Source organism: Macrotis lagotis, chromosome 5, assembly GCF_037893015.1.
Source record: "Macrotis lagotis isolate mMagLag1 chromosome 5, bilby.v1.9.chrom.fasta, whole genome shotgun sequence".
In the NCBI taxonomy this organism is placed as follows: Eukaryota; Metazoa; Chordata; class Mammalia; order Peramelemorphia; family Peramelidae; genus Macrotis; species Macrotis lagotis.
Window position 1 is genome coordinate 17,342,347 of NC_133662.1, and position 20,305 is coordinate 17,362,651.

The 20,305-nt window shown below is 36.4% G+C and overlaps 1 protein-coding gene across 16 annotated transcripts in view; it reads right to left on the reverse strand.

Moving 5' to 3' along the window:
• Nucleotides 1-20,305, reverse strand: part of TREML2 (triggering receptor expressed on myeloid cells like 2) — a 77,711-nt gene that overhangs the window by 19,864 nt on the left and 37,542 nt on the right. For 11 of the 16 annotated variants that reach the window (XM_074236899.1, XM_074236903.1, XM_074236902.1 and 8 more), the window contains one exon: nt 19,948-20,054. The exons of 1 other annotated variant lie outside the window; for it this stretch is intronic. In XM_074236899.1, coding sequence (XP_074093000.1) covers nt 19,948-20,054 — 107 coding nt within the window. Of the gene's footprint in view, nt 1-13,197; nt 19,065-19,947; nt 20,055-20,305 lie in introns of those variants that run through there. 4 more of the 16 variants (XR_012478525.1, XR_012478524.1, XR_012478526.1 and 1 more) reach the window with 3 other exon arrangements.

Consider the following 20,305-nt stretch of genomic DNA (forward strand, 5'->3'; position numbering starts at 1 on the left):
TTAATCCTCAAGTACAGGACTCAGGTGAAGTATTGAAAAGGTAGATGAGAAGGGTAAATTATGAGAGATTTAATGATGTTGAACTGTCTATATTCCTGCATGGGAAGATGACACTGATAATATTCATATGAACCTTCTCATTTATTAGAACAGTTAGAAGGAGAGTATGTATAGACAAGGCACAAGAGGGAGTTGTATAATATGAAGGTATAATATATTGTAAAGATGAAGTCAATGATCAAAAAGGTAACGTACTGAGAGAAAGGGAAAGGAGAGGTAGAATGGGCTAAGATATTTTATGGGAAAGAGCCAAGAAAAAGATTTTGCAATGGAGTGGAAGGGGGGGGAAGGTAAGGGAGAATGAGAGAGCCTTAATTCTCATCATAAATGGCTGAGAGGTACACTGTTGGTAGAGCTGTGAACTCATCCAACCCTTCTGGAGAGCTATTTGGAAATATGCCCAAAGGGCAACAAAAATGTGCATACCCTTTGACCCAGCAATACCACTACTGGGTCTATACCCTGAAGAGATGAAGGAAAAGGGTAAAAACATTACTTGTACAAAAATATTTATAGCAGCCCTGTTTGTGGTGGCAAAGAATTGGAAATCAAGTAAATGTCCTTCAATTAGGGAATGGCTTAGCAAACTATGGTATATGTATGCCATGGAACACTATTGTTCTAATAGAAACAAGGAGGGACAGTATTTCAGGGAAGCCTGGAGGAATTTGCATGAACTGATGCTGAGTGAGATGAGCAGAACCAGAAAAACACTGTATACCCTAACAGCAACATGGAGGTGATATTCAACCTTGAAGGACTCACTCATTCTATCAGTGAAACAATCAGGAACAATTTTGGGCTGTCTGCAAAGGAGAGTGCCATCTGTATCCAGATAAGGAGCTGTGGAGTTTGAACAAAGTTCAAGGACTATTCCCTTTAATTTAGAAAAAAAAACAGATATCTTATTGTCTGATCTTGTTACCTCTTAGACTTCTCTTCTTTAAGGATATGATTTCTCTCTCATCACACCCAGTTTGGATCAAGGTACAACATGGAAACAAAGTAAAGACTGACAGAGTGCTTTCCATGGGGGGGGGAGCAAAATTGGGGGGGGGGGGGAATTGTAAAACTCAAATAATATCTTTAATAAAAATTAATTAATAAAAGAAATGGCTGAGAGGAAACAACATATACACTCAATAGCATATAGAAATCTTTTACCCTAGAGGAAAAAAGAAAAGAAAGGGATGGGAGAAAGGGGAAAAGAGGAGGGGAAGGGGAGTATAGGTGACAAGAGGATAGATCATGGGAAAGGGTAATCAGATACAATACATTTTTGGGGGGGTTGCAAGATGGTGGGGGTGGGTGATCTACCCAGGACTACATGGCTATATGGTTGCTGGGTGTCTGGGGTGGGTTGTGGGCTCAGGCCTAGCTGAGGGTCAGTGCTCTGTCCACTGCAGCACTCAGCTGCCTCATAGCACACTTTTGAAGAGAGTTAGAGTGAAAGGATAGAGAAAATAAAATAAATGGGAGTGGGACGGAATAGATGGAAGAGATTACAATCAGCAATAGAGAGGCAGCTAGGTGGCCCAGTGGACAGAGCAGTGGCCCTGGAGTCAGGAATACCTAAGTTCAAATCCGGCCTCAGACACTTAATAATTACCTAGCTGTGTGGCCTTGGGCAAACCACTTAACCCCATTGCCTTGCCAAAAAAAACAATCAGCAATAGCAACTGTGGGAAAAAATATGGAAGTAACTTCTCTGATGGACTTATGATAAAGAATATGATCCACCCCAGAGATAGAGCTAATGGTATTTGAACACAGACTGAAGCACATTTTTTTCTCTTTCACTTTATTTCTTGAGAAGTTTTTTATTTTTGTGGGGGGAGGGGGATTATGTTTACTCTTACAAGACTATTTTAGTAATGTGTAAATAAATTTTAAAAGTGTAAATTTTAAAAAATTTAAAAATTTTACAAATTGAAAAAAAAGAAAACCATGACCAAAAACAAAGGCAGTCTGGGGAAGAACCTCCATGCAGCCATTTGTCACCAAGCCCTATATGAAATGGTTTGATATCAGACACTGTTATAATTTTATCAATGAAAATGACAAAAGGCATTAACATCTATGTTGCCTCTCCACACTAAGTATCATGATACTTTTCCAGTTGATTTGCAATCAAAATATTCCCTATGTGTCGTCTCCCCCCTTAGGATGTGATCTCCTTGAGGGTAAGAGTTGTCTTATTTTTCTTTTTGTATCACCAGTGCTTGGTACAATGCTTTGTAGATTGTTGTTGTTCAGTCATGTCTGACTTTCTGTGATCCAATTTGGGATTTTCTTGGAAAAAGACACTGGAGTGTTTTGCCATTTCCTTCTCCAGATCATTTTACAGATGAGGAAAGCAAGACAAACAGATGAAGTGAATTGTCCATGGCCATGAACTAGTAAGTGTATGAGACTGAATTGGAATTCAGTTCTTGACTCTAAACCCATTGTATCACCTATCTGCTCCACTTTCCAGATAGTAAACAATTAATAAATAACCCATTCATTCAAAAAATCAATTTTTTACTTTCTCTTCTAACATAATCTCTATCCCAAGAAAAGTATCTTAAAGTATCTTACACTAAGCCTTGAAGATAATCAGGAATTCTCAGAAGCAGAGAAGAGGAAGCCATGTATTCCAAGCCTGGGACAAACATGTTTAAGTACACAGAGAAGGAGAATGGAATGTAGTGAGAGAAGAACAAGCAATCTTGTCTGGCTGCATCACAAAGAGTATAGAAGAGTAATATGCCATAAAATTCTCAAGATAGGCTGGAACCAGATTCTAATAGGCTTTAAATGCCAAAGAGAGAGAGCATGCATGTTATCCTGGGAAAATAGGAAACAAATGGACTTTTCCATATCTATATCTATATCTATATCTATATCTACCTCTACCTCTATCTGTATCTATATCTGCATCTGTATCTATAATCTATATCTAATTTCTATATCTAATCTATATCTATATCTAATGTCCTAATTTTGATTAGAAAAATAAGTTCCATTAGAGGTGAAGACATTTTGTCCAAGTTTAACCTGGCAATAAATGAAAGAACAAGGACTTGAATGAAGATCCAACATTCTATCTGCTACATTTAGCTATTTTTTAATGTGAATTAATTTTTCCCCAAAGGAAGCTTCATTTTTTTCTCCCTCTCCCAACCTCATTGGGAAAGCAAGAAAAACAAAACCTCTATTTCAAGTAAAAACAAATTTCCACATTGACATTTTCTCCCCTCCTCATAAAAAATTCCTTTCTTCACTCTGGAAATTCATCACCTCTGTATCAAACGGTGTATAGTTATGTTTCTTTATGAGCCCACTAGCATCATGGTTGGTCATTGTCTTGATCAGAGTTCCTAAGTCTTTCAAAATTGTTTTTCTTTAAAATATATTATTGTATAAATTGTTCTCCTGATTATTTTCATCTAGGGAAAAGAGAAAGGATTATTCTTTCAAGTTTCCAACCTGATCTTTTAGGGGAAGCCATTCCTTCAGGCAAGAGTACTTGTCCCCTTGCCTGAACTACCAAAGACCTTGAGAGGCTTCAACCAGAGGTCAAACTCCATGGACAATGAAAGCATAAGCATACTCATTTGCCAATGAGAAACAAATTTTGCCTACCCCAGAGACTAAAACCACAATTGTCATCATTCAAGACCATCCCCCACTATACCGCCTTACTTTCATTCCCTTTAATCCAATTCCCAAAGTATAGACTTTTTCCTACTACTATGCTCTTTGGAATGTTTGCTTGCTCCATAGGTAACTGACATGCTTTCACTTAATTTTTTCCTTTCCTACTTCATTCATCTTTTGTCTCTCACTAAAGATTGGCTCCCTCTTGATACAGCCTACCTTTCTAGTACTGGATGCAATTTCACTCATTCCCTCAACTCATTAATTAAAGTAAGGGAATTAAAATACTCCTTATTCCCTATTTCCATATCCAAGTTCTCCCTGCCACTATAACTCATCAACCCCTCCTCCTTTGAGGTTCACGAAATCTGTATATTATCCAATCAAATTTCTGATGGCTATTGTCTACTCCAGGACACTCCCATTTTTTCTTAATAAATTCAGTGCCTGACTCAATGTTATTCTTTCCTCTTTAACTCCTACCTTTATGATAGAGGGTTGCAACCCTGATATTCCTGCACAGATCTTAGCTTTATACTCATTTCATGAAACTTACTAATTTTATATAACGTACCTTTCCACCCATCTCAACTATATACAAAGAGGATCAGATTGACTCTTGAGGTTTCCATCCACCATAAGTGTACTAGTTCTATGATCATAATGAGTTCATTATAGTTTTCATTTCTGATGAAACAGTAAAATTCTATTACATTCAATACTATTGCTTGTTCAGTCATTTCTCAATTGGTGGGCACCTTTTCAAAAATATTTTTCTTTATTACGTCAAAAAGTTCTGCTGTATACATTATTGTAGAGATTCTTTCCCTATGTCTTTGATTTCTTGAGGTGGGGAGGTGTCAAAAGGCATGTAGTTTTAACACATTGCTGTCCAGAATGTCTGAATCAATTCATATCTCCACCAAAAGTATTTTCATATGACTAGTATACCACAACCCTTCTAACAACTGATGTTTTATCGCTTTTATCATCTTTGCAAATCTAATAAGTGTCAAATGGAGATTCAAAGTTGTAGTAATTTGATCATTTGTCTGATCAAATATGATACATTTTTCATAAAGTTATTGATAGCTTACTTTTCTTTCTTTTGAAATTGTCAGCATTTGATTAATTGCAAAAGGCAAGGGAAATTCATATTTAATGAATAGAGATTTTGACAAAGACAGATTTCCCTTTTCCCTTTCCTATATCCCCCTCACATACAGAAAGTAGTTAGAAGTATATACAAAAGAAATATTTGGAAAGAAAACTAACAGTTTAGAACAAGAGTACAAAACCTTACCTAAAAAATTAACTCCTTGAAAATTAGAATCAACCAAAATAGAAGACAATGACTCCATGAGAGAATAAAAAATATTGAAACAAAGTGAAATGATTATAAAAACAGAAGAAAACATATATAGTATCTGATGGTAAAAAAGCAAATGACCTAAAAATGCATTGTTGGTAGAGTTGTGAACTGATCCACCTTTTCTGGAGCACAGTCTGGAATTATGCCCAGAAAGTAATAAAACTGTGCATATCCTTTGGTCCAGCAATAGCACTGCTGGATCTGTATCCTGAAGAGATCAAGAAAAAAGGGTAAAAATTCCACATGTATAAAAATATTCATGGTAACTCTTTTTTTGTAATAGCAAAGAATTGCCCATCAATTGAGGAACAGCTGAACAAATGGTGGTATATGTGTGTGATAGAACACCACTGTTCTGTAAGAAATCAGGAGATATGGTATTTCAGAAAAGCCTGGAGAGACTTGCATGAATTGATGCTGAGTGAAATGAGCAGAACCAGAAGAACATTATGTACACTAACAACAACATGGGATGATGATCACTGTGATGGACTTGTTCATTTCAGTAGTACAATAATCAAAGACAATTTTAAAAGGCATATGATGGAAAACACCACCCATGTCCAGAGAAGGAACTGTGTAGTTTAAATGAAAAACGAAGCTTATTATCTTCAATTTCTAAAAGTTATCTTAAGTATTATGTCATTCCCCCCGCCAATGTTTTCTTTCTTTTTATTGAATTTGATTCTTCTCTCACAATATGAACTAATATGGATCTATGTTTAGCATGATTATAAATGCAGAGTCTATTGCTTTCTGTCAGGGGGAGGGAGAAGGAAAGGCAGGAAGGAAGAAAAAGTAAAACTTTTTTTTTACAAAAAAAATTGGTTAAAAACTACCATTGCATGTAGTTGGAAAAACAAATGAATGCATAAAATATTTTAAAAGGTAATTAAGAAATATTTAGCAAAATAAAAATTTAATAGAACATTTAAAAAAGCAAATGACCTAGAAAATAGATCAAGGAGAACAAATAAAGGTTGATTGAACACTATCTGGATGCCATGACTTAAAAAAAAAGTTGACATCTTATTTCAACAAATCACTTTTAAAAAAACTACCTAGATCTCTAGAACTGAGGGCATAGAAAGAATCTAGCAGTCACCTCCTAAAGGAAATAGCAAGATGAAAACTCCCTGGAATATTGAGTCCAAAAATCCAGAGCCTCTTGGTCTGGGAGGAAAAAAGGAATTAATTAAAAGAAAAATCCAGTACCAAGAAGTCATAGTCAGAAATACTCAAAATTTAACAGCTGCCATTATAAAGGAGTTGGAGAGCTAAAAATATGTATTCCAAAAAAAGGCAAAAGATCTAGGCTTACAGAGAAGAATAATTTAAACAGAAAAACTGAGTATAAAACCATGCAGGTGAAAAATGGTTGTTTAAGGAAGTAGAGGGCTTTCAAGAATTCAGGGAAATACCATACCTGAATAGAAACACTGGAAAAGAGAGGGAAATAAGTAATTATATATGCCCTAGGCACTGTGCCAAGAATTAATTATAAATATTAATTCATTTTATCCTCAAATAACCCTGGGAGGTAGGTGCTATTATTACTCTTTATAGATGAGGAAGCAAAGGCAAAGATAGACTGCCCATAATCACAGGACCGATATCAGTTGAATTCAGATCTTTACTCCAGGCTTAGTCTTCTATCTACCCTATCACCTACCTACTTTCACATAGCTACCTACATTAATAAACAATTAGATGAATATGGAAAAGTTTTTTTTAAAAAAAGGTAAATGTGTGTTAAGAAAAAAAAGGTAAACATAAAGGACTAAACATGGAGAAACTGTTTACATTCAAGTAAGAAACAATTATATGAGGATATGAGATTATACTTAAACTTCCTCTGTCTTAGTTTCCTAACCAATAAAATAGAAAACTTGTCTCACAAGGTTGTTGTGAGGATCAAGAGAAATAATATTTGTAAAATATTCAGCACATACTTGAGATAGGAATGGAACTCTGGCTCAGATTTCTTGCTTCTACTATGCTAAGAAGAGCATACTGCTTCAGTCACATAAACTTCACAATCAAGATTGGCAAACAAACCACAGCTCTTGTGATCAACTATCAGTGAGCCTCATCTCCCCTCCTCTGATGCTACTTATATACTCACATTCTATATTCAATTGCTGAAGTTAATGCTCCAGGACATTTCATACAAATGGGTCTGCATTCTGAGCTAACTTCAGGTGACTATCTCCTTATCATTGATTCAATGATTGACAGGAACCTAATCAATGAACACCCTAGAATAATTTTTATCACAGTAGACTGAGCCAACATGATAAAAATGACAATGCTACCTGAATTAATTTCCTTATTCAATGTGATAACAACAACCAAAGGATTACTGAGTCTGGATTTGAACTATATGGAGAATTGGATCAAATTTTTAAAGAATGAGTCATTCCCAAATGATAAATGATCAAAGGATATGAATAAAAAATTTTCAGAGGAAGAAATCTGAACTCAAAAGCCATATAAAAATGCTCCAAATCATTAATAATTACAGAAATAGACATTAAAATTATGCTGAGGTAACAGTTTACATTATTCAGATTAGCAAAGTCAAAAAATGAAAATAATTGCTAGAGGGATTAATGCATTCTTAGTGGAACTGTGAATTAGTCTAGCTATTCTGAAAAACAATTTGAAATTATGCCCAAAAGCTATTAAATTTATCATACCTTTTGATCCAGCAATATTAATGCTAGGTTTTTTCCTCAAAAAGATTAAGGAAGGTAGAAAAGGATTTATATGTACACAAATACTGCAGTTCTTTTTGTGATTGCAAAGAATTGAAAACTGAGAGCATCTATCAACTGAAGATTAGCTGAACAAGTTGTAGTATATGAATGTGATGAAATACTATTGTACTATTGTATAGGGTAAGAAATGTAAGAAATTATAAAGGGGATCATTTGAAAGAAACCTGGTAAGATGTACAATGGCAGAATGGAGTGAGCAGAACCATAATGACAATTTATACAAAAACAACAGTACTATAAAGATAAAAACTTTGAAAAACTTAGGTACTCTAATGAAAACAACAGTTATTACTCTAGAGGACTCCTGATGAAACATCTTACCCACCTCCTCATAGAGAGGTGATAGACTCAGAGAGCATATTGAGATGTTTTGTTTTGTTTGGAGCATGGACAATGTGGGACTACTTCTTTCTTGACTATACATATTTGTAGTGAATTTTGGTTTTTCTTTATTATCATGGGAAGAGGGAAAAGAAGAGATAATTTGAACCTGAAAATTAAGTTGAATGTTTAAATGAGTAATAAATGTAAAGTCTTACAATTCAGGTTCAAAACTTCACAATTAGATAATAAGAGATACACAGCTTGATTTCAACTGATTTGAAAAAGATTTGACTAGACCATAAGCTCGATGTGAGTCACAAATATAAATGGTTCTAAAAAAGTCAAAGCAGTCTTAGGATATGCAAACCTAAAGTGTCGTGTTTAGTTCTGTTTACATTTAAGGAAAGGCATTTTATTTTCACCAGTTGCTCAAATGAGAAAGAAAAGGAAAAATGGCAAGATAATATTGTCATTTTCTAAGTTTGTGGAGGGAGAAGGGGTAAAAATTGGAAGGAAGAAAAAGCTGTATTTCCAACCTCAATCTACCCTTCATTGCCCTCCCCTGGGCCGAGAGTGACAGAGCCGTTTTTCCTCTCTCTCTTAGCACTTCCCACCTCCAAACACACAACTTTCCAGTCTTCTGAATCTTTACTCCCCAACAGGTATTCTTTGATCTGGTGATACTTGGCATCCTTTGTGCTCCAAAAAGAAAACACTCTATCTCTTTGTTTTAGGTATTTTCTTTGGGTGACCCCTTTGTTAGATGCTCTCCTTCCTCATCTTCACCTTTCAGCTTCCCTGGCTTCTTTCACATTCCAATTAAATTCCATTTTTGACAGAAAACATTTCCCGATTCCTCTTAATTCTAGCACTTTCCCTCTTTCATAATAAGAACTTAATAAATGTGTATTAGCTGATGAACAATAGGCACTTGTTGCTGATATGTCTAGGTAGTTTTTTTAAGTGATTTGTTGAAATAAAATGTCAATTTTTTTTTAAGTCATGGGATCCAGATAGTGTTCAATCAACCTTTATTTGTTCTCCTTGATCTATTTTCTAGGTCATGGGTCTATCTGAAAGCCATGACCAGAAGAAGAGCCTAGACTTCATTGTTCAAGAAATGATACAGCAAAATTGCCCTGAGATCCTAGAAGTTGAAGGTAAAATAGAAATCAAGAGAATTCACCAGTCAACCCCTGAAAGGGATCCCAAAAGAAAAATTTCCAGGAATATTATAGCCAAATTCTAAAACTCCCAAATCAAAGATAAAATTCTAAAAGCTGCCAGAAATAGACAATTCAACTACCAAGGCTCTATAGTCAGGATTACACAGGATCTAGCAGCATCTACATTAAGGGCTCGTAGGGATTGGAATATGATATTCCAGAAGGCAAAAGGCCTTGGTTTACAACCAAGAATCAATTACCCAGAAAAACTGAACATCCTCTTTCAGTGGAAAAGATGGATTTTCAATGAAACAAGGGACTTTCAAACTTTCCTAATGAGACAACCAAAGCTGAACAGAAAGTTTGATCCCCAAGTACAGGACTCTGGTGAATCATAGAGGGAATGGAAGAGAGGACTAACTATGAGGAACTTGATGATGTTGAACTGTTTGTATTCTTGCATGGGAAGAAGATATTGATAACTCATGTGAGCTTTCTCATTTATAAGAGTGGTTAGAAGGAGTATATATAGACAGGACATAGGAAGGAGTGGAATATAATGGTATGATGTGGTGAAGGGATGGAGTCAAAGGGTGATGGGGGAAAGTACTGGAAGGAAGGAAAAGGAGATGAAGAAGCTGAGAGACTTCACATAAGAGTCAAAAAAAAGCTTTTTCAATGGAGGGGAGGAGGGAAGGAAAGGGGGAATGAGTGAGCCTTCATTCTCATCAGAAATGGCTCAGGGAGGAAATGGCATACACACTTAATAGGGTGAGCAAATCTGTCTTGCCCTGGGGAAGCATGGGAGGAAATGGATGGGATGAGGGGAAATGGGGGAAAGGAAGGGGGAATAGGTGACAGAAGAGAGGAAAGATCAAGGGAGAGGGTACTCAGATGCAACACGCTTTTGGACAGGGCCAGGATGAAAAGAGAGAGAGAGAGAATAGAATAAATGAGAGTGGGGAGGAATAGAGTGGAGGTACAGTTAGTAATAGTAACTGAGGGAAAAATATTGAAGTAACTTCTCTGGTGGATTTATGATAAAGAAAGCAACTCACCCCAGAGACAGAGCCATTGGAATCTGAACACAGACTGGAGTACAATTTTTTTCTCTCTCTCTCTATTCTTGAAGTTTCCCATCTTCTTGGGGGGGGAGGGGGTTTTTATGTTTATTCTTATGTTTACACTTATAACATTCAATTTACATCAGTGTATGGCATGGAAACAATGTAGACACTGTCAGACAGCCTTGGGGGGGGAAGGGAGGAGGGGGGAAAATTGTAGAATTCAGAGCCTTGAAAAAAATGATGGGTGCAATTTACTATTGTAAATAATTGGAAAACAAATAAAATGTTTTTTGAAAAAGAATTCACAAGGTAATGGAGAAAAGAGGAACTGGGTAGATAAACAATTCAATAATCCCTATTTTCCTCCTTCTCCCATGGTAATAGAAAAATGAAAAATGTCTTACCTTCTTTCTAGTCACATTCAAAAAGATGTCACAAAACTGATAAACTCTGGGACAGAGTCATGCATCATTTCCAGAGTCTGATATCTGTAAGTAGAAACAGAGGAACCAGGGAACCCAGTTTCTTCAGGATCCTTAAGCACAAAGATTTTAGAAAATCTTCCAATTCAATTTTTAATATTTAAAATCAGAAAATAGTAATACTATTAAATGTTATTTATATAGTGCTGTAAAATCACAAAACTATTTCCATATGTAATATTTACTCTGGCCTCCCTCTCCTAACTCCTTCTCCCACAAATAGATTGGATTCCCAGATGGAGGCTAATTCTTCTTTCAGTACTCTAGGCCATAATCATGAGGGGCTAGTTTATTAGTAGTATCACTCACAAGCATCCACCAGTGTACTCTATCTAGCTGTTATCAATAAACCAGTCAGGATTAGCTAACTTTTAGTCAGGAATATTGACTACACCCTGAGTCAGGAATATTGTAACAATGCTTGGTAGAATACACTCCTTCCCAAGCTGGCAAACATTCTTCCATAAATGTACCATATCTCCCCATGTATAAGACACACCCTTTTTTGAAAAATTTGGGGTCTAAAAACTGGGAGGGTCTTATACAGTGGTTGTAGATTTTTTACTTGCATTTTTCCACTTTTTTGCACTTGTCTTGCCATGTTCTGCCCAGAAATGAGTCAAAAAAGGTTTTTGTACAGTCCTGAATTCAAGTTCATCCATTTTGCAAAAGTGAATGGAAAACTTGTTTCTGAATGTCAGTTTGGTCCTCCTCCAACTGAAAAAAAAAATCTGAGACTAGCTACAGAAGAAGAAACCCTACTGAAAATACCCTGGCAGAGGAAAGCCATGAGAGGCAAGTTAGCAAAATGATTTGAATTAGAGAGGGAATTGAAGAGATAGATTGAAGAGCGAAGAGTTATTGCAATTCCTGTGTCCGCAAAGATGGTTCAGAATGAGGCAAGAATTGCTGATGAAAAAGAAGTGACTGATTTCAAAAGAGGATACAATGGGTGCTTCAGGTTCATGAAACAGAATGGACTAAGCATGCATCTGCATACCAGACTTAACCCAAAAGATGCCTGAAAGTTATGAGCAGGTCATCCTTGAATTTTATGATGAATAAAACTTGAGTTCAATAACTTTATGTAATACTTTTTTTTCCAAATTTCACGCCCCCAAATTAAGGTGCATCTTATACATGGGAGTATCTCAAACATGAGGAAATGTGATATATGGAATTCAGGGAAATATAGGCTCAAGAATATCTGACATATCCTGAATGGATGTCTTTTTCTTTATGTAGTCTTGGGGAGGTCCCTAGTGGTGTCTCAGTGGTCAAGTGGCTTTGTAAAGTCCTGAAGTGGCACTTCTATCCCTCCTGATGAGGTCATGTTTGCTGAATCTGCCTTTGTTTATCTTGTCTGAATTATCGTCTCTCAGTACAGGTGGATGCACTGATACATTCTCTCCATGTCCTTGTTCAATGACCCTCAGAAGAAATAGGTTCAATCCCGGCAGATCTGAGCTACCTCCTGCCCTTTTCCTGTCTTATTATAGGGGGAAAAAGTCTAGGTTCTTCAAAGTGTTACCAAAGTTTAACTCTCAAAGCAGTTGCTGGAACATAGATGCTAAAATATCTTTTGTCTAATATGTTATCCAGACCCAGAGGTATTTATAATTCATTCTAATAATTCCAATACATTTTTATCATCTGATTTCATCCAATAACTCAAAAGTTCATTTCTTTCTCATTTCTTCCTCATTCCTTCCAAACTAAGTTATTGGTACTCAATTCATACTGTTGGTTGATTTTTTCATATAAATGATTTGCATTCATTTTAAACCTTTTGCTTAATCAACTATGAAAAGACTTTAACATGTAAAATAGGCTTTATTTTATTTATACATTTCTAAAAATAAATTTTCATTTGTATTTTAACAACAATAATTACAGATGACAGTTATGAGGCACTTTTACATACATTATTGCATTTGACTCTCATAACAATTCTGTGAGGTAGATACTTAACAGTTTTTGATTCTTAAAGATAGAAAAAAACAAACTGAGAAGCTAATTAACTTTCCCAAGATCCCACAGATAATCAAGTGTTGAACTCAGGATTCAAACTCAGGTCTTCATGACTCTTGAGCCCTAGCATTCTATCCACTATGTCAGGTTAATTAGGTCACAAATCATTTCAAGGGTAGAAATATATAAAATAAAACTCTCTTCAATTTCCAGGAAAGATATATTTGCTAAGAGACAAGAGGGAGAAGTATTAGGGAAAATTAAGAACAAAATTAACAAATTAAGTTTATTATCGTCCTGAAAGGGTGGTATGCAGAGTATTTTTTGGTAAAAAAAAAAAAAAGAAGAAGAAGAACTTCACTATCATTAGTCTGGAGGGGAAGCAATAACCAGCACTGAAATATACTCAAAGAGCCCTCCTATCACATAGCATTGACCATAAGAGTCCCACAGGATACAGTAAAAGAAACTATTTCAAAATTTAAAAGTTACAAGAAATTACTCATAAGGGACACAGAAAGGAAATGATTCTCTAGGTATTTTTCTAACTTTGTTCACATAAGCATTTAAGAGAGTTCCTGTGCTTCTTTAAACCCTCACACAGGGTCCTTCAGGGGTTAGCTGTCCCTCCTTCAGTGTATCAACATGAGTCAGAAAGTAGGGCAGAAACAGGATCCAAGAAGGAAGTCTAATAATCATAGAAATCTGGGAGAGAATGGGAAGGGGCATGTCAGATAAGACTTAAATGACACATACTAAATAAATTAAAGGAGTAAACCTTAATCTTTTACAAAATAATAGTTATGTACAAGAGATAAAGCAATTTCTATTGTCTCCGCAATCTAAAATACCAAGATCTCTCAAAAGGTACCAATCGAATGAACTAAGAGTAGAAGGCTAATCCCTAAACTTTAGCAAGCTCTGTCAATATCCCTTTCACTACCAACCACTACACTCTGGCTGGACTGCAGAAGTAGACCCCCAGCTTTGTAACAGAACTCCACACTTCCCTGCCCTCACCCTGTGCTGCACAAAGCAAGAATGGTGCTTTGCTACAGAAAATGTCATGTCAATGTGCCTTATTGCAATAATAATAATAATAATAATGATATTTATGTCATTATGACAATAGCATTTACAGATTGCTTACTGTGGGCTAGGCACTGTTCTGAGTGCTATTTTACAATTATTATCTTGCTTGATCCTCAAAATAACCCTGGGAGATAGGTACTATTATTATTCTTCCTATTTCACAGATGAGAAAACTGTGGCAAACAAAGATTAAGTGATTTGTTCAGCTGGTGATTGTCCAAGGTCAGAAATAAACTGAGTCCAAAACCTAAGCGCTATCCATTGTACCATCTAGCTGCCTCAGCAGTATCCAGCTAAAATCCATAAAAACAAAGGGAACTGGGGAGGAGTATTAGTGACTTGGAGGGTGTATAACTAAAGAAAAAAAATTACAGCAAAAAGACACCAATACAGATAATAACAGGACCATCTTTCTAAAAGAACTCCTTTATAGTACACCAGGAAACAAGTATGAAAGTGGGATATAAATAGGAGAACCAAAGGTGGGAAAACAGACCTGAAACACAATGTACTAAATCTCACAATACCCTGCCTAAAGGGAATCAGGTTTTTTGTGGGACTAAACAGCAAAATTGGAGAGTATATAAAAACAGAGTGGGGAGGAAGAAGATTAAGGGGAAGCTGATATATCATAATGAAAGCAATGGTTAAAAATGGAGGAAAAATCTCTCGAAGAAAAGTGGATTTGAGGAGAATGAGTATGTAAAGATGGGGAGGAGGGGGAAGAATAAAGGAGAAAAGGAAGAGGAAAATCTTTATTCAGTGATGGGAAAAAGTCTCACCAAAGAAAGAACCCTTGGGGGCAGAGAGCTATTCTTCACTGGGAAATAAGAAACTTCTGTTATAAGCTAAAGAATTTCAGTGCTCAGAGAAACCACTACCTCTGAAAGAGTGGGACCACAGACTACTGTAGGAGAACCAGAGCTTCCAGGAGCAATTGACAACTAGAAGAGTGAAAGGGTGAAAATCCAGAAAGATGTCATGACAAACGGGGGGAAATGACCAAGGGGATGAAAAGGGATAACAAAGTACATAATCCACTCTCCTCTCACTCTCTTCTTAACCCCTTATGATCTGGCTTCCAACTTCATTATTCATCGAAATTGCTCTCCAAAATTACCAATGATCTCTCAATTGTCAAATCTTAACTCAATCTTTAATATTTCTGCAATATTTGACACTATTGATCACAATCTCTTCTTTGATAATCTCTTCTCTCCAAGTTTTTAGAACAACACTGTTGATTCTCCTACCTATATGACTATTTTTTCTCTATTCTTTGCTTGATCCTCATCCAAATTACTTCCTCTGACCTTAGATCTGGGACCATCTCCAGATATAGTTTTTCCACTGAACTAAGGCGACTCTGGAGAAGATACTGGGGCTAATGACTTTGTACAAGCCTGCTTCACTTAAATCTAAATCCCATGTAAATCAAGAAAGGAACAACAGTCTAAACATAGATGTCCATCAGAGTTCTATCTTAGGTTCTTTTCCCTTCTCTTCCTATCCTGCCTTACTTGGTGATCTCTTCTGCTCCCATGAATTGAATTATCATCTCTATGCCGATGGTCTTTCAATCACTTATCATGTCCTAACCTCTGTAATGATATCCAATCTCCTATTCTCTTTCAGACTTCTCAGACTAGATATCCAGTAGTCTTCTTAAACTCAGCATGTCCAAAACTGAACTCATTATCTTCATTATCTATCATTACCCCCTAAATTCTCTGCCTTTCCAACATCCCTGGTACTTCCAAGGGTAACACCATCCTCCCAGTCTCAAAACCTAGGTGTTGTTGTCTTCATTCCTCACTTGCCCCATGAGAAAAGATATTTCTTTTGTCAAAGTCTGTTCACTTCACCTTTATTATACCTTTCATATATACCTCCTTCTCTTTTCTGATCCTGCCATCACCTAGTGCAGGCCCTCATCACCTGGACTATTGTAGAAGGCAACAGCCTTCTGATGGATCTCTGCCACAGATCCCCTCAGCCCCTCCTCCCCCCACTCCAGTCTATTCTCCCTATGAATATGAGTTCTTTATACTCTACTGTAAGAAATAACAAATATGATGAATACAGAGAAGCATGGAAGATCTATATGAACTGATTCCTAGTAAAATAAGCAGAACCAAGAAAACAATATGCACAATGACTACAACAATGTAAATAGGGAAAAAACACAAACATTTTTAAATGAATATTAAAAATAAATAATATTTTTTAAAAATTAATGTTGTGAACTTATAAATAACCACCATGACTCCAAAGATGAGACAGGTGATCACCCTACCCCACTCCTTTGCAGAGGTAGAAAATACACAGGAATGATCCATTATACATACTTTCATATTTTCTCAATGTATTTGATCAGGTTGACTCATTTTTTCCTTTCTTTTTATATTTTTTAAAATTATTTTTGGTTATATGGTTCTGTGGAATGAGTAAAGGGAAAAGCATTGGTAATACAAATAACAACAATTTTACTTAAAATATATATTAAAAAAGATGTTCAGCAGGTGGAAGTGGGGCCTGGGTTAAAAATGGGTCCTTCTGATAACTTTTAGGGTTCTGTAACCACATGCCTAATATGACTATTAGTTTAACTTTGGGTCAGAATTGGTCAATTACTCAATAAGTATTTATTAAGCTCTTAACTATGTGCTGGACACTGTGATAAGTGATGTAGATAGAAAAATGGGCAAAAACACTATTTGAGACTGGACACTGAGGTACACTTCTATCTGGCACCTGAACTTGATCTTTGTTCTCCATTCTTTTAAGCAATCATCCTGGCCTGGAGAATGGCTGGAGAGCACTCTTCCCAGGAGATTTTTCAAGCCACTCCTAGAGCAATGATAATTTTCAAAAAGTTATTTTAGTTACACATCCCCTTGTCTATCAGTCAAAGCAAAGGACCCAGCTTTCATTGGGTAGGACACCCAGGGATGACTAAGTTTCAGTATATCAGTTCTGACTAATTGCGGATTAAAGAGGCCTCTGGCTGCTGATCTGACTTATGTGGGTACCCCTCTATTTATTCTACTTGCCCTGTTTCTCATGTTGATTTTTAGGGTCATTCTCTTACTTCTTACCAAAGTGGATCTTGCCTCTCTAAATCAGGGGTTCTTAACCTTTTATTGCATCCTCAGCCCATATTCTAAGAATATGTTCAAAATAATAAAAATGTTACATTACAAAAATTTACATTATATGTATTACAAGATTTCAAAATATGATGTTACAAGATAACAAAGGAAACTCTACTGAAATACAGTTATCAAAATATTTTTAAATGAGTTCATCCCAGTTTAAAAAACCTTATAAGTCAAGAACACAGTATAAGTTCATAGACAAGGGTCCATTATTCCTACTAAATCTCTGACATTATAGCACAGTATTGAACACATAGTAAGTTGTTAATAATGCTAAATTATTAATGAATGATTAATAAATGCTATCTATCACTAATAAATACTTCTTGGATGAATGACTGAATGAAATCTAATTGGATGATGGACCTTATTTTGTATAATGAGGCATACAATCTAATGCAGAAGAACCCTCATTCTGACCTAAAAATTGACTGTGAATTGTGGAGGTTCCTGGAACTTTGATATTAGATCTGAAGTAGCCCCAGGAGAGAGGGGAACATCCTGAGTCAAAAAAAAAAAAGTCAATTAAATGCTCCAGCTTGCCCAGGAGTGGACAGAGGCAGGGCAGTGACAGCTCCCTTATTTAAAGAATGCAAATGTCCATCCTGTTCCACCACCACTACTCAAGAAAACAGACAGTCACAGGAATGTGACTCTTTTCCAATTTAAAACCAAGGAAACACTCAGGTGAGGAGGAGGGGAACAGAAGCCTACTAAATCATTTCCCTCAGACAGGACAGGCCCTGTTGAAGAGGTCTGGTTTCAATCAGGGAATCCTTCTAAGAAACCACTCCAAAAGGGTTTCACTTCTCCTTAGAGGAAGATTTCAGACCTCCCTTCCATTCAGAAAAGAAAATTAGTCCAGAAGGAAAACCAAAAATACCTGTTCTCCCTCAATCCCATCTGCCCCTGCCCCACTCCATGAAACTAAAGTTCAAGATGAGAGAATCAGATAATGTAGTTATTACCCCCAGAAAAGAGAAAAAAAAAGGCATATGAAGTTCTATATTTCCCCAGTTCCTACCCTTGCAAAATGGTATTGTGGGTCTTTTTTTTTAATTGTAAAATGGGCTTATTAGTTCCTTGCTATTATCCATTGTTATTATTTAGTTGTTAGCAGTTATGTACAACTCTTAGTGACCCCTTTGGGATTTTCTTGGCAAAGATACTGGAGTGATTTGCCATTTCCTTCTCCAGCTCATTTCATAGAAGAGGAAACTTAGGCAAAGAGGGTTGTGACTTGCCCAGGGTCACATAGCTAATAAGTGTCTGAAGCTAGATTTGAACTACTATTCATTAAAATTTATGTAATCAAGGCCTCTCATTATGAGTAGAGTGAAAGGGATTCTCTGGTATTATTTTAAGGGGCATTATCCCAGGACTACTCAGTTCTGGAATCCTTTCTAAGAAATTCTGCCAACCAAAAAAAAAAAGGCTCAAAGTTCCCTTATCTTCAGGAGGTAGTGCTAAAAATGTCTTCAATATTACATCTAATCAAGCCCCCTGCCTATAAAAGGTCACTATGAACTTTCCCCACACTGAGCAAGCTTTCTGAGTTGCTGCTCTAACCCTCTTGGCCCATCCATAGTGGGCTGAACACTACCTTGCCTTCAAGTTTGGGAGGAGAATGGTATCTGTTTTCTAAAGGTAAAAACACCCCTACTATTACCCAAATCCTCCCATAATAGCCAGCCATCCTTTGAATCCAGGAGCAGAGATGGATTCTTGTCCCACTAGACACTGGAGTCAGTTCTTCATTAACCATCTTCCTCTCTGCTGAGTCCAGTACCAGAAGACCAGTGGGAAGAAGATCTTCCTTCCATAGTGGCTGGGATAGGGTAGTCTCCTACTACTTAGACTTAGCCTGCTTCTGAGGGTTCTAGCTCTTCAGGTCTGTTGGACCGTCTTATATATAATAGGCTGAAACTGGACCATCTTATACATAATAGGCTGCAAAGATATAAAGAGAAGAATCCAATGTAATATTCCCAATCCTGAGATATACTGTGTGTATGTTCCTCCTCCGTTCCCATCTCCCAGATTCAATGCTAAAAATGGAGAGAAAACCTACTTGTAGTTATTAGAACATAAGCTTCTTGATGGAAGACTGTTTCCCATTTGTCTTTGTATTCTCAAAGTGCCTGGCCCAAAGGGATAGGGAATATACCTGTGACTTCATTGGTACAGGCAATTCTCAGATAAGGAAATTTCCTCTATCAATACAAATCAGCAATATCCCTATAGCTAATATGTTTGGAATGTTTAATTAGCTAGAGTCAGTGTGTGAATCCAGGTCTACTTGCTTCTAAATCAGTTTAAAAGCTTTTTTGAGTCATTCCCCCATACTTGGAATGCTCTGCCCACTCACTTACTCTGCCCACTATAAGATTCAGCTTAATTTCTCCCTCTGCAAGAGTTCCTCTAGCTGCTAGTGTCTTCCTCTTTCAAATTAACTTCCAACTATTTTATATATATTGAATATACCTAGTTATTTACACGGTGTGTCCCATCAAGGACATTTAAATTCGTTAAATATGACTGCCCTACTTCTGCCCACTCCTAGGACTGTTTTCACCTTCTTCTGTTTCCCCATTGATTAAAACAAATAACATGCTTATTGACCGCCTGAATAGTTAGTTGCCAGGGAAATCCCTGCTGTTCCCCATTCCTTTGGCCATGAAATGTCAGGACTATTAACTGTCCCCAGAGAAAAGAAAAAAGATATACTCTCAGGAGAATGAATGAATGGAATAATCAAAATTAGTGTTGGAGCAAAATTTAAACTAGATCTGGATCAGCTTCCTGCCTTTAGGTAGTTCAAGTTCTTACTCACTTCCCATGCGTTTCTTTTTCCATAGGACATAGAACACAGCTGAAAACATCAGGATCATAAAACTTCCTCCCAACAACATAGGAACAGTGAGACCAGAGTTGTAGAAACTAAAAGCAAAGCAAAAGAGGATAAGGATAGGAAATAATAGTAATAATAACAATAACAATAATAATAACAATAACAATAATAATAATAATAAAATTGTTTGTCCTTCATTCTTGAAGAAGACCATGACATCAGGGAGGTGATGATATGACAAGCACATGGATTTGAGTTTGAAGGGGTGCTGTGCTAAAGTCACCAAATTCACTTTCTCCTCCAGAGTAATCTGGGTCAGTGGTCAGATATGAATCAGGAT